We start from the raw sequence: 15286 nt of genomic DNA on the forward strand, positions 1-15286 counted from the left end.
CGGTCACATGGTAACATGGGAGATCTCCTCAAATGGTGCCATCAATAGTCGCGAAGTTTATAGAGACTATGATAGGCCATGATAGAAGGTAGGTGATGTTTGAGGAGGGACGAGAAGGACCATAAATGATTATGAGGGAGGAGAAGCAAGCGGAGGACTAGGTGTGAGGATGAGGGCAGACGAATATGCATGAGTAGGAGGAGTAGAAGCAACAGGAGCAGGCGTGAGCATGAGGTAAGAGGAGCTTGCATGAGTAGGAGGAAGGAGGAGTAGGAATGAGCATAAGGGAAGATGAGAATGGATGAGCATGTGCTCTTATTGAGGCCTCCACAAAGTCAAACCTTGCCCTCCCCTTGTCAGATCTTGCCACTTGGAGCCCACCAAAGCCATCCTAGGCCTTTGATCCATCCACCACCCACCTCCATCCAAAGGCATGGGTTGATCAATTTCAAACCATGTCAGTTGAGTAAATGCTAAGGGGCCCTTAGCCCATGGGTTACCATAGTGGTTCACTTGTAATTAACTTAATCCATTTCTTAATCAATTTCTTACGAGGCACTTTTTAGGCCCCAATTCTCCCCTAATTTGAAAAGATTCATCTGCGGGGATAGTATCTTGGATTAGTTCTTTTTGTGATTTTATGATTTGAAAGGTTGGCTTGCCATTAGATTGGCTGGACCTTTTACAAGCATGCAAGCTCAATAATAGAGGCATTGTTTAGTAAGTGTAATTGTATCCCCTGATACTGGGTTGACCTCAACTTGGCCAATCCCTTTCACAGAATAAGATGCATTGTTAGCACATGTAACTGTGCCACCATGATAAAGAAGCCCCTAAAACTGAAAGAGAGATTTGCAAGAAGTAATGTGCTTAGAAGCATCAATGTCAAAGTACCAATCTCATTCAGAATCTAAGACAAACAAAGCTATAGCATGCTTCTATCAATCGTATTGGCATGTCACAACAAATGCCCACTGTCAAAGTACTAATCTGACTCAGAATCTAAGATAGACAAGGCTATAGCATGCTTCTCTCAATGGTACTGGCATGTCACAACAAATGCCCACTCATCACGTGCAGTGATGTCTCATGAGCATGTTCAAGGACAATAGAGGCATTTGTGGTAGCAATATCTGTTTGCTGTTTTGTCTTCTCTGAAGCTATGCGCTTGCGGCATTCAAAGATGTCATGACCTGGCTTCTGCGATGATTAGGCGCTTGCTGCTTTTTCTCTTCACATCTGATGGGGCAGATTCTAAAGTTGATGAAGGTTCAAAAGTCTTGGGCTTGCTGAAATTCTTGACCCCTTTGCCCTTGGCTCTATGATCTGTAGCAAAGGCATGATTTGCATGAATGGAGGAAGCCTGATTGGTGCAGCTTTGCTCCTCTTGCAGGAGAAGAAAAACAAGCTGATTGAAGCTATAGTGGTTGGGGTTGCCCATGGCCCACCAGCCTCAATGTCGTAGCAAATCCCTAGTATGAGTCAGGGAGCCCATCAAGTGTCGTAGAAAATACCTATGAATCTAGGACAATCTCATCAACATTAATGAGCTGCTCTCTAAAATCCTTAATTTTGTCAAAGTCTACCTTGAGGAAGAATATGTCTTGTTTTGTTTCTTTGGCATATTCACACCCCTCCCATATATTTATGATTTCCTCCAAAAGATGATGACCCTTTATAAACCCTTTCTATTCCTGCAAGATCCAGTCCTGTGGGCATTGCCCATGGTGCCCTAGTCTGTAAACACCCTTAGAACTTGTAAACGCGGGAGGGATGGTTTGCAAACCATCCCCTCCCCCTCCCTCTTCCGAATTTTGAGTGCCTTCACCTTCCTTACTAGCAACTAGGTTTTTCTGCTACTGGCCCCACCTCAAGGGCAGGGGCTTGGGCAGAACCAAGTTTTTCCTCCAAAGCCACCACACGTAAACCTTATTTGAAATTCGACATCCAGCTTGGTTTATAACCGTTCATGTGAAGAGGCTCTTTTTATTGTTCACTCGCGCAGGTATGGGCGGGTGGAAAAGCCATTGTTTTGATGGACCCCTCCTTGGAAGTAATCTGCTCACGTGTCTGAACATGTACACCAAAACTGGTGAGAAAAGCTCAGGGGGGTCACTATGTATAAACCCTCTATATCACGTGCGTTCAAGGCCTATTTCTAAAATCCCTTATCTGTAAATTTTTCATGTAATAAAATGTACCCCTTTTCTATACAAATCTATAAATTTTTTCCAAAACTAATTTAAATAGTCCCTTATGTATATTTATTTCTATAAATTTTAGAAATAAAAAATATCCTTCTGTTGAACTCACGTGATAGGATTACATATGATGAGTGACCCCCCCAGGAGAAAAGTTTGAAGCGTGAACAAAATAGGCAAGTATAACTTTGCTAGCACCCATCCTTATTAGAGGGAGTGCTATAGTGGAGGATTGGAACTCTTTTGTGTATATATATTTTTTAAAGTCAAGTAGTTGTGTGTTTCTTACAAGAGATCATCCTATAAAAATTGCCCTTTAACAACCCAACTCTCTTTTTAAAAATCATTTGCTTTGTCTTTTACATCCAAAAGTGCTTGCTAACAACCAAACTCTCTTTTAAATTCAAAAATGCTTGCTTTATCACAAGGCAGTGCGAGGCGAGCTTCCTTTATCACAAGACAAGGCTGATTGCAAATGAGGTCGAGAGGGTGTTAGTTGGTTTCTGCTCATCTCCTGCAGTTGCCTCTGTAACCCCTCCTCCTTTCAATCATGAATACAAAGAAGCAGGCTGATCCAGCCGTTCCCGTTATAGACTTGGAAGGCCTGCCATCTTAACGCAAATCCGGCACGCTTGCCGGAACTGGGGATGCTTCCAGGTGAATTTCATCGACTTTTGTCCGCTCGTTCTCTTGTCTGCAGAGAAAAAAAACGCCTCGCTCAAGAGTTTTTTTCGCGTAGGTTGTAAACCATGGCGTTGCTTCCGATCTTGCCGAGGAGACTCTTGCAGACGTCGGTCGTCAATTTTTCATGCTGCCTGTTGAGGAAAAACGAATTTATGACTCGGTGCTTGAGGCGAACAACAGTGTGCAATATGGAACGAGCTTCAACCCTGACATAGAATACGTACGTTTGTCGAGGGAATTTTTTAGACATCACGCGAACCCTCTAGAAGCATTTATCGGCACTTCGGCCAGTTAAACCCGAGACCTACAGGTGTAGCAACATTTCCTGCTGTTGGATCTAGAGAATCGGTTTGTTAGCAATGCTCGCTGATGGATCAAAATGTTTTTGACCTCGTTTGCTCAGGGAGGCGGTCTCAAAATATTGTAAAGAGGTGAGGTCGCTCGGTTTGCGACTCCTGTCTGCCGTATCGGAAAGTCTGGTAGTTTGCCCCGATTTCATAGCACAGGCCTTCGACGATTTCAACTCGACTCAGTTTTTTGTGGCAAATTATTACGCTCCCTGTCCGAATCCCGACCTGGTTCTGGGCATTGCGGCACATTCGGACATCACCGGGTTGACCGTCCTGCTCTCAGAAGATGTTCCTGGTCTACAGATACGACACGAAGGGGAATGGATTGACGTTGTTTCGAGCAAGGATGCTCTCGTAGTCCTTGTAGGAGATCAGCTTGAGGTGAGACCGCTCAATTTCGACACTGGAAAAGATCCGAACTCGCTGAATACATATTGGGTATAGTTCAGCATGAATGTGAATTGCTGGTTTCTAAAAAGTGGGCGATGCGCAGATCTTGAGCAACGGACGATACGAAAGCGTGGAGCATCGAGCACTGGTGAACGCGACACGATCGCGCATGTCCATAGCTACATGTTTTGGGCCGTCGTTGCAATCTGTGATCGGTCCTGCGACTGAACTTGTCACGGATAACAACCCACGAAGGTATGAGCCGTCTAAATTCTTCGACTATCGCAACATGAACTTCTACGCCAGTACTGGTGTTCGTGGGAAGGCCATGGTGGAATCGATAAAAATTGACATCCAGGAGAGAGGATCGTATGATAATCAGCTATAGATATTTTTCCAAGAACATGTAAACAATAAAGCTATATATGATGGATGCATTCGCTCACCTGCATTCGATTCCCCTTAGAAGCTCCTCTGCTCCATGTCTGTGTAAGCCACACACATGGTTGGCCCCTCGAACTGGCTATGGGTATTTGAGTGTGGGGGTGTCTTGAAAAAAAGAGAGCTATATATCATCCTATGTTCATCATATGTGAACTTTAAAGCTTTTGGATGAAGTATGATAAATTACTGATTATAAAAGTATGTAGATTATGGATTCTAACTAGTGTTTTCCAAATAAGGTAGTGCCATAGTGTTGTATTGAGCTAGAGTATATATCAATGAATTTCTTGCCATTCCCCAAAAATTTAGAATTAATATTTGCGATTGAGAAAAGCTTGGCACATGGTTCAAGAAGAGTTGAAATTGTCGATTGAGTAATAGGACAGCATGTATGTGTTATTGTACAATGTGATTCTTATCGAATTTATAAAATGAAGTGACCAGAATATGATAATAGAAGTACCTTTTTTTGTTTAATGCATGAGGGTCAATATTTTATTGAAAAGTTGCTATTTGAGTGTATACTTAAGCTGCAAAATAAATGTGATGTATTAAAAATATAGAAATGATTGGAAATTAAGTTTGAATGTAAAAGATTTAAAATGATAGTGGAGATTATTGTATTGAATAAATGTATGTCAATTTGCATTTAAAAGATGCATACGTTATGTATTTGAACACGTACCTTTATATTTTTGTCATGGATTGATAGATTGTAAGATTAAATAATGATGTCGCTAAACGATGAGTTTATGTTTGAGGGTGATGTTAAGTGAGAAAGATGAATGACCTGCAACTTGAGAAGTATTAATAATTATGAAATCGAGAAGAGCACGATAATAGTAGAAATACTTGAAGGACACTACAATAGTATTATAAGAGTAACAATACTTGAAAAGGTTTCTAGTGTACTAAAAAGTAGTTATTATTGGAATTGTCAAAATGTCACCAAAAACATGACTTCTTTAAAAGCGTGAATTAACAATAGTGCATACTTGAAAATTTTCATGTGTACTCAAAGAAGTAGTAAAGCTTTGAAAAGAACTAATATGTGCTATGAATTAAGAGTCATGTGAAAGTATGACTTAACTATTGTTTGGAATAGTTCAAATCCTTTATATGTATTGAAAATGGACTTCTATGCAAATATGCTAGATTATGTCTATTTTTGAGAAAGTAATATTTATTTGTAGATGTTGGATTTCCACTGAGGCTATTGTAATATGTCGAGTTGGTTGTGTTGCATTGAGCTCTCTTATGAATTTTTCCTCGAGTGTATCCGCCTTGCTCTTTTGATTTGTGGTGGCTAGGACTTCTGTTTTGCAGTTTGAGTGGAACGGTTTGTACCTATTAACATCATGCTTCATTTTTAATAAAGGAGGATGAGTTTGGTGTTGTGCTAGTCAGTTTTCAAGATTACTACTTTGTCCAATATATCATTTTTCTGTAGCAATACATTGAATAGAATATACGTAATATGGGCCTTCTGTGTCTTTTTCTCTATATTCTTCACGGTTTCCTATGTGAAATAGCACAATGAAGTACAATGAGTTTTTCCATGTGTGCCAAAAATTGAAGTTTGTATGTACTGTAAGCTTTGGAGTAAAGAATGTACCTATAGGTGGCTGAAATATATTGTTCTTTGGCAGAGTCGGAAAATTTTCAAAATGTTTGCCATATGCTTCTTTTGCAAAATTCAAATCAATAATGACAGTTATACGTTCTATCATAATCGGCAACTCTTTTCCTTTTCTTGATATTGTTGTTGAATTCTTCTAGTATCACATTTCCAGTCTTACGATCTATTTTGAGGAGTTCGGCTAAGCTGACATTGTAGCCAAAGTGGAGAGCTTCAAGGCAATAAGCTGAAATTCCTTCTAAGTGCTGATCTATTATAGCTTGTGCTTCTGTTCTCAACATCATTGGAGTAATGAGATCATCCTTGTTTGTGATCTTCTGAATTATGTACTGATATTATGCATTATCCTTGTATTGATATCTTTTTATGAAACATGAAAAGTATATGCATTTTATAAAAATAAACATGATGATACTTATCATCAACCCTCATCTCTTTGGTCCCATGTTCTGTTTTCCATTGTTCTACTTCATGTTGATTGTTGTCCATGAAATTCCTAAGGTCTTGTAGTGTGCTCCATCCATGAATGTATTCATGTTGTTCCTTTCCAACAATGTTTGCGAGATGCATCTGAGCTGTATACAAGAAATAAATTTGTCCCTTTGTTCTTTTTGTTGATTTGTCTTGATCTTGTTGAGCCAATCAAGCCTTATTTTTAAATTGATTGAAGACCTACAAAATTATAATCTAGTATAAATTAGAATATCAACTAATGTGAAGAGATAGTACGATGCGTGATATGGGAAACATACCTCATCTGATGTTGCCATTTTTTGTTATTGTTGGTTATTCTTCAAACATGTGTTTGATGGATCTTGAATAGTAGTCGACATATCACAAGTTTCCTTTTGTCTTATATGGATGAATATTTAATAAAAGGATTTTCTTTTGATTACTTAATTATTTCTACCTCATGGGAGCATTGGGATGAAGTCAAATGGATTGATTTTATTTAAGATTCGCAAGTTGTTTCGAGTGGTAACTCGCGAAAGCATGAGATATGTTAGGCCCCATACAAATTACTATGAGAAAATTTTAATATTTGAATGATAATATAAGAAGTTGCTTTTCCTTTTCTATTAATTGGTGTTTTCATGTTTGTGAATTTAGTTAAATACTAGTGTAGAAGTACGTATTGTATTCTGTTGTGTTAGATCATAGTCCAATAAACGACTTGCAAATTACCAATTGAATAGAGTTGTAAAATAAATTTGAAGACATTTTACAAAGATAATATTTTGAAAATGTAATCTTTACTTTGAATTTTAGAAATGAAATAACTAAGTATTGTTACTTGTATTATATAACTAGATAGCACTGTATAATCTTGATTTTGAATTCTAGAAATGAGACAACTGATTATTGTATTACTACATAATTAAATAGTACTTTGAAACTTTTAAATAACCACATGTTTTGTTTACTAAATTAAATTTATTAGATTGCAAAAGAAAAATGCAATTACAATTAAATAATGATAGCATACCTTAATGTAATGAAATGAAAAAACATGAGATAGAAGTAGACCTATATCCTCCCTACATCATTACGACAAGTATCCAAGGCTGAGGTAAATTATCATCTCCTATCAACAATTAGACCTATATGACTATAAACACTGATAACAGAGATGAAGGTCATATTTTTTGGCTTGAAACGTTTTACCTCAATCGACCAAATCGTTGCAAAGCTGTTTATTGTTGGAGCAGTGAATAAACTATCCATCATAGCTTATATAAATCCAATATGTAAGCTTCTCTCTGCATGGCTAGGTCACTATAAAAGCTATTCAAGCACTCCTATATGTTGTTATGTTGGCGCTGAAGTACCTGACACTACTCTATACTACCATGTAACTAGAGCAGCTGGTTCACCACAAGAAGAGACTCTTCCTTGCAAAGAATGAAGTGAGATTGATTTAGCAATGCCACTAAAGAACTATGACAAGAATGACCATTTGTTGCATTAGCATGATGTCCTGCCGTGTTGAACATCCTTGATACTCAATAGTATTGCTTCTGCGTGACCCCCTTCATTGTTGCATTTGCATGATCTTTTGTAACCTACCTCGCATACAAAAAGCAACTCCAATCCTTACATTTGATACATTCTATTTTGTGATCCGTTGAATGCTACTGCAACCAGGTTCCCAATTTATTTGTTGACACCCCATTCACTATTCCCAAGGGCTTAGCGCATGAATCATTTGCAAGGTGTATGTTGAAATTAGCCTTTTGCATCAGGTGGGAGACCCAATTCATCATAGAGCTCCTTGGATAGGGCATTCACTCTTGCTCTACCACATTCTATGGCTTGGACTTCATCCTATGCTTTATGGATCAAAGGCACAGTGATGTTGCGTATATCATCTCCCTCACCCATCTGCATAGGGATATCTTCTATGTCTTCCATAGGTAGAGGGGAATTTTCTAGTTCAATCCATCCTTTGAAACTCTCCCAGATATTGGGACAATTTCGTAAGAGGATTCCAATGGGGATTGACATAGGGAAACTTAGAATGCTAGAGAGTGTAGCACATTCAAGTTGGCATAGCGGTACATTATGTTGTGGATTTTGTTGCTAGAGCATAGGCTCAAGTAGAGTGTCAATACTCGATCGAGCAAGTCAAGGATTGGATCTTGTGCTTGTTGCTCAGCTTCAAATTGAGCTTGTTCCTTTTGCACCCATTGTTGAAGAACTTGAAATCGAGCCTTCCCCACTTCTGCATTAGGGTATGGAGCTTCTTTTATTTGAGGCTTGGGAGCTAATGTGCATGAGCTTTTTTGCGCATTGCTTGGCAGAGGTAGAGGCACTTGTTCTTTCTTTGAAGAGGTTGTCTTGATTGAATTATTATATTAGGGCCCTTGGTGGCCTCTTTTTGCTGCCAGGGTAATTACATTGACAGGTTGTGATACTATGCTTGTCGGCCCTAGACTTTGATGGCCCACCCCAATAATGTTGATTGGGACGTTAGGCTTAGCCTCATTTTGTTGTGGGACCTTATTTTTCATGGGACAATCCATATAGGCATGGCCAATGCCACAATCTCTATAGAGTGGTTGGAAAGTAGCGGGGCTACCAAAATGAGGGAACTCTGCGATCCGGTGATTCTCTCCACTACCGTAGCACTTAATTGGTTCTCGATAGGTGTCGGGCTGAACCTGATTCACATAGATAGGTATTAACCCTTCTGCTCCTTCCACATAGTACATTGGGTACTCAGCTTCACACTCAAATTGCAAAACCACTTCCTCAGCTTGAACTTGTTGTATTGGAACTACCGAAGGAGCTGGATTTGGCGCTCTTGGGTATGGTCATGGATTTGGATTCCTGAGTAGTTGTGGGACTTGGGTCGGAATGGGAACAAGATTCAGCCTTAGAGCTGGGGGTGCTTGTGCAAGTGCCGACTGTTTGTACAGTGGGATGGGTGCCGGTTGGTATTGTTGAGGTCAGGGCGGGTTTTTGCACATGTTGAAGATGCAACTATTTTCATCATGCCCACCGATTATGCAAATGTGGCACCACAACCTTGGCGGTGGATTGGCTTGTGCATTGATCTTGGCTCTTAGGATAGGGCATTCATTTGCTGTATGATTGGCCATGCAGTGAGGACACCAGACATTTTCTCACCGTGGATAAGTCTGAGAGGCAACGATGGCGGAGACATGTGAAGCTTTTGCTCCATGGCCTGCATCATTTCTTCTCTTAGCTTCATGGTCATGTCCTCTAGGCAATCTTCATTAGATGTTTCTACATTGGACTTAGATTTTCCCTTTTTAGAGCGCTTATCGCGTGCACTAGATCTTCCACCATCACTTTTAGTGTGTCAAAGTCGGTTATGCTATCCTTGGTGTCAATGGCTGCCACAGGAGCAGCACTGAATGTTTCATAACTGCTAATCTTTTTCATGTCTTTGCAGATTTTCTTCCTTAGGCCTACAATGAACCAGGCCGTGAGGTACTTATCATTAGGGTGTGGGTCACATTTGGCAATTAAGCATTTCGTCTTGCTCAGGTACGTGAGTACATCTTCTCGCCGACCTTGTTCGAGCTTGCTTAGTTGGAGAGCAGGATCATCTTGTAGTCTCTCTGTTTGAAAGCACCTCTTGAATTTAGTTTGAAGCAGCTCCCATGTGGCTCTTTCTTCCACTAGGAGGTCTAGGTACCTTCTGAGGCTTCATCGGGTAAGGCCATGGGGAACCAGGCCACCTTGGTTTCATTGGATTGATCTCCCACCAACTCAACATGCGGCATCAAAATGCTAAAGGAATTGGGCTGGATCGCCCCTACCATTGTATTTGGGAAGTTTGAGTTTGGGGAGGGGGTGCCTGCCTTGATTGTTATTGTTGCGGCCAAAATTGTTGTGAGGGTTAAAGAAATTATTCCCTTCTGCTTCCAGTTCAAGGTCACCATCAACGTGATGGCGATCTACCATGTCGTGTTGTGGAGGAGTCAAAGGGATTGGCTAAATTTTAGGGGGGGAATTTGGGGTAGAGGGTTTTTGGAGGCATTGGTTAGAGCGTAGTTGCATGTAGATCTGGCGAGAGGTGGAAGGGGTGCTTTTGTCATAAGTGCGGGTGTTGATGTAGGTGTGTTAGGGGGGGTAGAGAATCATTAGTTTAGTATGGACCATCTGTTAAGAATGTGCCTAGGATTATCCCACGTGAGTAGGGAAATGTGACGGTGCAGACAGATCGTCAATCGAAGGTCACAGTGGAAATTTATAAGCGAATAAGTGCAAAAAGGGCCCACACGGGGGCACAAATGAACGTGTGCTAGGGATGCTAAAATAGTGTGCAATGGGCTGTAGAGATTCCTCGTAGTGTGTTGTTTCCGTGTGTGGAACCATGGTTCAAACAGGGTTCAATTTGGGCACTGAGTGAGCGAGTTATGGACCTTTAAAGTTAGAGGGAATTTAGGGGTCCTTTGGTCTTTAGGTCTTAGTGTGAATGGACCTTGAGTTTGAACTATGAGTTGATGTAACTACTAGTTAGAGTAGTTGTTGGGCTAGAGTAACTAAAGAGTTGATGTAACTATTGGTTTATTTAACTGAGTTAGTTCAGTTAGCCTAACTAGATAGTTAGTTTGACTCACAGTTAGTCCACCTAACCTAGCTTAACTACAGTTTACCTAGCTAACTAAATCAAGGTTAATTTAACCTACATGTAGTTAGCTAGACCTAAGTCCAGTTAACTAAACTTAACTACAATTTATTGAACCTAAATCTAGTAAATCTAACCTTTCCTAGTTAACACTAACCTAACTAAGGTTAGTTTATCCTAACCCTAATAATTTAACCTAACAACACCTAAACTAGCCTAGCTTAACTACACTAGGTTAGAAGTCAGGTTTGGATTTTTTTCCCCAAACAGGAGGTGTTTGTGGCAGCTGCTGGTGGGAGACAAAGAGGGGTCTCTGTCACTGTCGGCGGGTGGGGTAGAGGTGTAAGGGGTGGGGAGGCGAGGGAGGAGGGGAGGTGGAGGGGATTGAAAGGGGGGAAGAGGGGCATGGAGGGGCACAAGGTAGGCGCAAGGAGGGGCACGGAGGCGCCTATACAATCACCGCTAGTGAGCGGCTTGGCTACATCGTCGACGGTTGGTTGGGTGGATGGGGTGGCTGGGATGGGGTGGGGGGAAGGAGGAGAGGGGGGGGGTCGGAAGGAGGTGAGAGAGGGGGGAGAGGGGGGGGGGGAGGGGGGGTTGGGTGGAGGGGGTGGGGAGGTGGTGGTGGAAACTTGACGGATGGAAAACTTTGACGAAAGTTCAAAGGGAGGAGATGGTCACCTACAATGCTCTTCCAAGTCTTTATCAATCTAACAAGATTGTTGAGGGCGAATGGTGACAAAATATGAAGAGGGGAGAGGAGAAGAGTGGAGATGAGGAGAGAGGGCACAGCTAGAGAGCACACCACAAATGACTAACTGTACACTAGAATTAGTTGAAAAAATAGAATATATACAAACCCTTTTAGGGTTAGGGTTAGGGGATCTAACCCTTTCCTTTATAGCACTCTATAAGGTTAGTGCTATGCACATATGATCACGTGATGGTGCTATGCACACATGATCACATGATGTTGAGCGTGAACTCTCAACACCTTCCCTCAAGATCAACATCATGAAGTAGGCCTTCCCTCAAGATGATGATTCTGGGGAATCGAAGAAGGACTGAGCATTACATTCCATCACACCCCTTTAATGGGAATGTCCTTCCTCTGCATCAAACCAAGAGCTAGTCGGTGTTTCTCGAATAGCTCTTTACCGAGTGGTTTGGTAAAGATGTCTGCAACATTTTCTTTGCTATCACAATGCTGCAGTGTGATGTCACCAAGTAACACTCTTTCTCTGATGAAGTGCTCTCTGACATCAATGTGCTTTGTTCTGGAGTGATATACTGGATTTTTGGCCAATGCTTGAGCCGATTGATTATCACAGTATATTGTTGTTGGCTTTGACTCATCAAAGTAATCTGTTTCTGACAATAGTCTTCTGAGCCATATAGCCTCACATGCACCTGTAGTGAGTGCTCTATATTTTGCCTCAGTCGAAGACAAAGAAACAGTTGGCTGTTTGTTTGACAACCATGATATAGCACCTTGACCAAGGAAAAATGCATATCCCTGTGTCGATCTCCTAGTCTCATGATCTCCAGCATAGTCACTATCACAGTATCCATGCAACCGTGGATGACTTCCTCTGTATTCTATCCCAAACTGTCTTGTACCTCTGATGTATCTCAAGACTCTTTTGGCTGCATTCCAGTGAGACTGTTTTGGATTTGCCATAAACTGTGCTAGTGAGCTTACTGCATAACAAATATCTGGCCATGTGATTGTCAGATATATAAGAGATCCAATGAGTTGCCTGTAGTATCTGTCATTGATTGTAGGCTTTTTTGAATCTTTAATAAGTTTCAAACTCTGTTCCATGGGAGTGGCTGCAATCTTGCAATCTGCCATATGAAACTTCTTCAGGAGACTGTCAACATATTTGAGCTGACTCATGAATGTGCTATCTGAATCTCTCCAGAACTCAATTCCAAGACAATAGTGCATAAGTCCAAGATCTTTCATGTCGAACTCTGCAGATAAGTCTTGTTTTAATTTTCTGATGAAGCTATCCTTGCTTCCTGTCACAATCAGATCATCTACGTACAAAAGTGCAATAGTAATATCTTCCCCTTGAACTTTGTAGTAGAGAGTATGATCTGCATTGGACTTCATGTATCCCAGATCAGCAAAATACTTGTCAATTCTGCTATACCAACTTCTGGGTGCTTGCTTTAAGCCATAGAGACTTTTCTTGAGATGGCAAACCTTGTTCTCCTTTCCTGGTTCAACATAACCAGCTGGTTGTTGCATGTAGACTTCCTCGTCTAGATAACCATTGAGAAGTGCATTTTTGACATCTAGCTGATACACATTCCATTTACTGAGTGTTGCTAGTGATATCAAGAACCGTATGGAATCCATCTTTGCTACTGGAGCATAAGTCTCATCATAATCTTGGCCATATTGTTGTGCAAATCCTTTTGCGACTAATCTGGCTTTGTATCTCTGAATACTACCATCTGGATTGTACTTCACTTTGTATACCCATTTGTTGGCTATGGCCTTCTTTCCTAGTGGAAGGTCGCATAATTCCCAAGTGTTATTTTTATACAAAGCATCTATTTCTTCATTCATAGCAGTTTGCCATTCTGGCTTGTCTACTGCATCTTCGAAGTACACTGGCTCTTCTGTAGCCATGATGGTAGTCATAAGAGCATAGTTGGTGGTTTCCACCTGAATTGCTTTGCCTTTCTGAGCATATGTCAATATGGCTGGTGGTCTACTTTCCCTAGTAGACCGTCTGAGCTGCTGTGGCACTGCTTGGGGTGTTGCTGGCAATTCTTGCTCTTCTTCATCAACCTGTTCTGTAGGTGACTGTGAAGTCGATGCTTCTATCTCCTGTGTAGGTGAGGTTTTCCATTCTGATTCCTCATCGAAGATTACATCTTTGGAGATAATGACTTTGCGGTTGATGGGATCATACAATTTGTATGCTTTGCTTTCTTCACTGTAGCCAACCATGATGCATTTGCGTGACTTCGCATCCAATTTCCTGCAATGATCATCATGTATGTGGGCATATGCTATGCAACCAAATATGCAGAGATGCCCAATGCGTGGCTTGTGTCCAGTGAATGCTTCATAAGGAGTCATACCTTGTATTGGTTTGGTAGGAAGCCGATTAAGCAAGTAGTTAGCTGTAGCTATTGCTTCTGCCCAATACTGATTCGGAAGATGCTTTTCACTAAGCATTGCTCTAGCACTGTCTGCTAAAGTCCCATTCTTCCTTTCAGCTCTTGCATTTTGCTGAGGAGTATCTGCACATGTGAATTGTCTTCGAATGCTGTGATTTTTGCAAAAGTTCATGAATGCTGAAGACATGTATTCACCTCCTCTGTCTGATCTCATGACCTTAATCTTTCTGCCTGTTTGGTTTTCTACCATGGCTTTGAATTCTTGAAATCTGGCAAACACTTCAGATTTCTCTTTCAGAAAGTAGACCCAACAATATCTGTTGTAGTCGTCGATGAAGGTCAAGTAATAAAGTGAACCATTGATGCTGCGGGTCTGGGCATAACCCCATACATCTGTATGAATCAAATCAAGAATACCTCGTGCACGAGAGGTACTTCTGACAAAGTTGGTTCGCTTTTGTTTGCCGAAGCAGCATGCTTCACAAACTTTTCCAAGAAACTGTAGCTTCGGAATCCCAATTGCCATATTCTGATTCCTTAGATCTAACAAGTACTTGAAGTTGACATGACCATATCTCTTGTGCCATTTTGCAGATAGTGGCATCTGTTGAATTTGAGCTGACATGGCATGCTTATCTGGTACTGTAGCTAGCATCCTATATAAGCGTCCTTCCTTGACACATTTTGCTACTAGCTGACCTCTTTTGGATTTGTCTCTGATAGTGCATTCATCACCGTCGAAGATGACTTTGTAGTTGTGTTCCGTCATTTGACCTACTGACAAAAGGTTCTTGATGAGCTTCGGAACATAGAGCACATCTTTGACTAATCCTTTTGTACCAGTGAAATTGTTCATAGGGATAACCCCTGTCCCTTGAACCGGATTCGGTGTATTGTCTGCTGTGTAGATGACATTCTTTTGTCCTTCTAATGGCTTCATTTCTGTGAACCATTCCTGATGATTTGTCATATGAGATGATGCACCGCTGTCGATGTACCAAGGATCCTGTTCCACTTGGTCGACTTGATAACTGAAATCCTCTTTGGGATTGAAATCAGTGTCTAGGTGCATTGTATCAGTCTGATGCAATTCCTCACTTGCAAGAAACATATTTCCATGTTCATTTGCAAAATGACTGTGACAAGAATGTCCACCACGATGATTTCCTCTTCCTCAGGAATTCCCTCGATTACTGCTGGATTGACCGCCTTGGTCATACTGCTTCTTGCGACAATCTCTTTCATAGTGTCCAAACTTGTGACAATAGTTGCATTGAATGTTTGACACATTGGTGGATGCATTCCCTCGTCCTTGAAATCTTCCTCGGTTGGAATG

The 15286-nt window shown here is 41.0% G+C and overlaps 1 protein-coding gene across 1 annotated transcript; it reads left to right on the top strand.

The window, feature by feature from the left end:
• Positions 1-2751: 2751 nt before the first annotated feature.
• LOC147886504 (flavonol synthase/flavanone 3-hydroxylase-like) lies at positions 2752-4013 on the top strand. The gene is made up of 4 exons (XM_087395265.1): positions 2752-2787; positions 2941-3105; positions 3293-3616; positions 3729-4013. Exons 1-4 carry the CDS (start codon positions 2752-2754, stop codon positions 4011-4013), a joined length of 810 nt encoding a protein of 269 aa, XP_087251391.1.
• The last annotated feature ends 11273 nt before the right edge of the window (positions 4014-15286 follow it).

Source organism: Dipteris shenzhenensis, chromosome 24, assembly GCF_047967505.1.
Source record: "Dipteris shenzhenensis isolate YYH24624 ecotype China chromosome 24, Dip_SZ_1.0, whole genome shotgun sequence".
Taxonomy (NCBI): Eukaryota; Viridiplantae; Streptophyta; class Polypodiopsida; order Gleicheniales; family Dipteridaceae; genus Dipteris; species Dipteris shenzhenensis.

Excerpts from the sequence above, each read along its gene's own strand:
- LOC147886504 (XM_087395265.1), top strand. The coding sequence starts at position 2,752 with ATGAATACAAAGAAGCAGGCTGATCCAGCCGTTCCC. Across the intron at positions 3,106-3,292 it reads TCAACCCTGACATAGAATAC|GCGGTCTCAAAATATTGTAA; the intron begins GTACGTTTGTCG and ends TTGCTCAGGGAG. Across the intron at positions 3,617-3,728 it reads TTGTAGGAGATCAGCTTGAG|ATCTTGAGCAACGGACGATA; the intron begins GTGAGACCGCTC and ends GGCGATGCGCAG.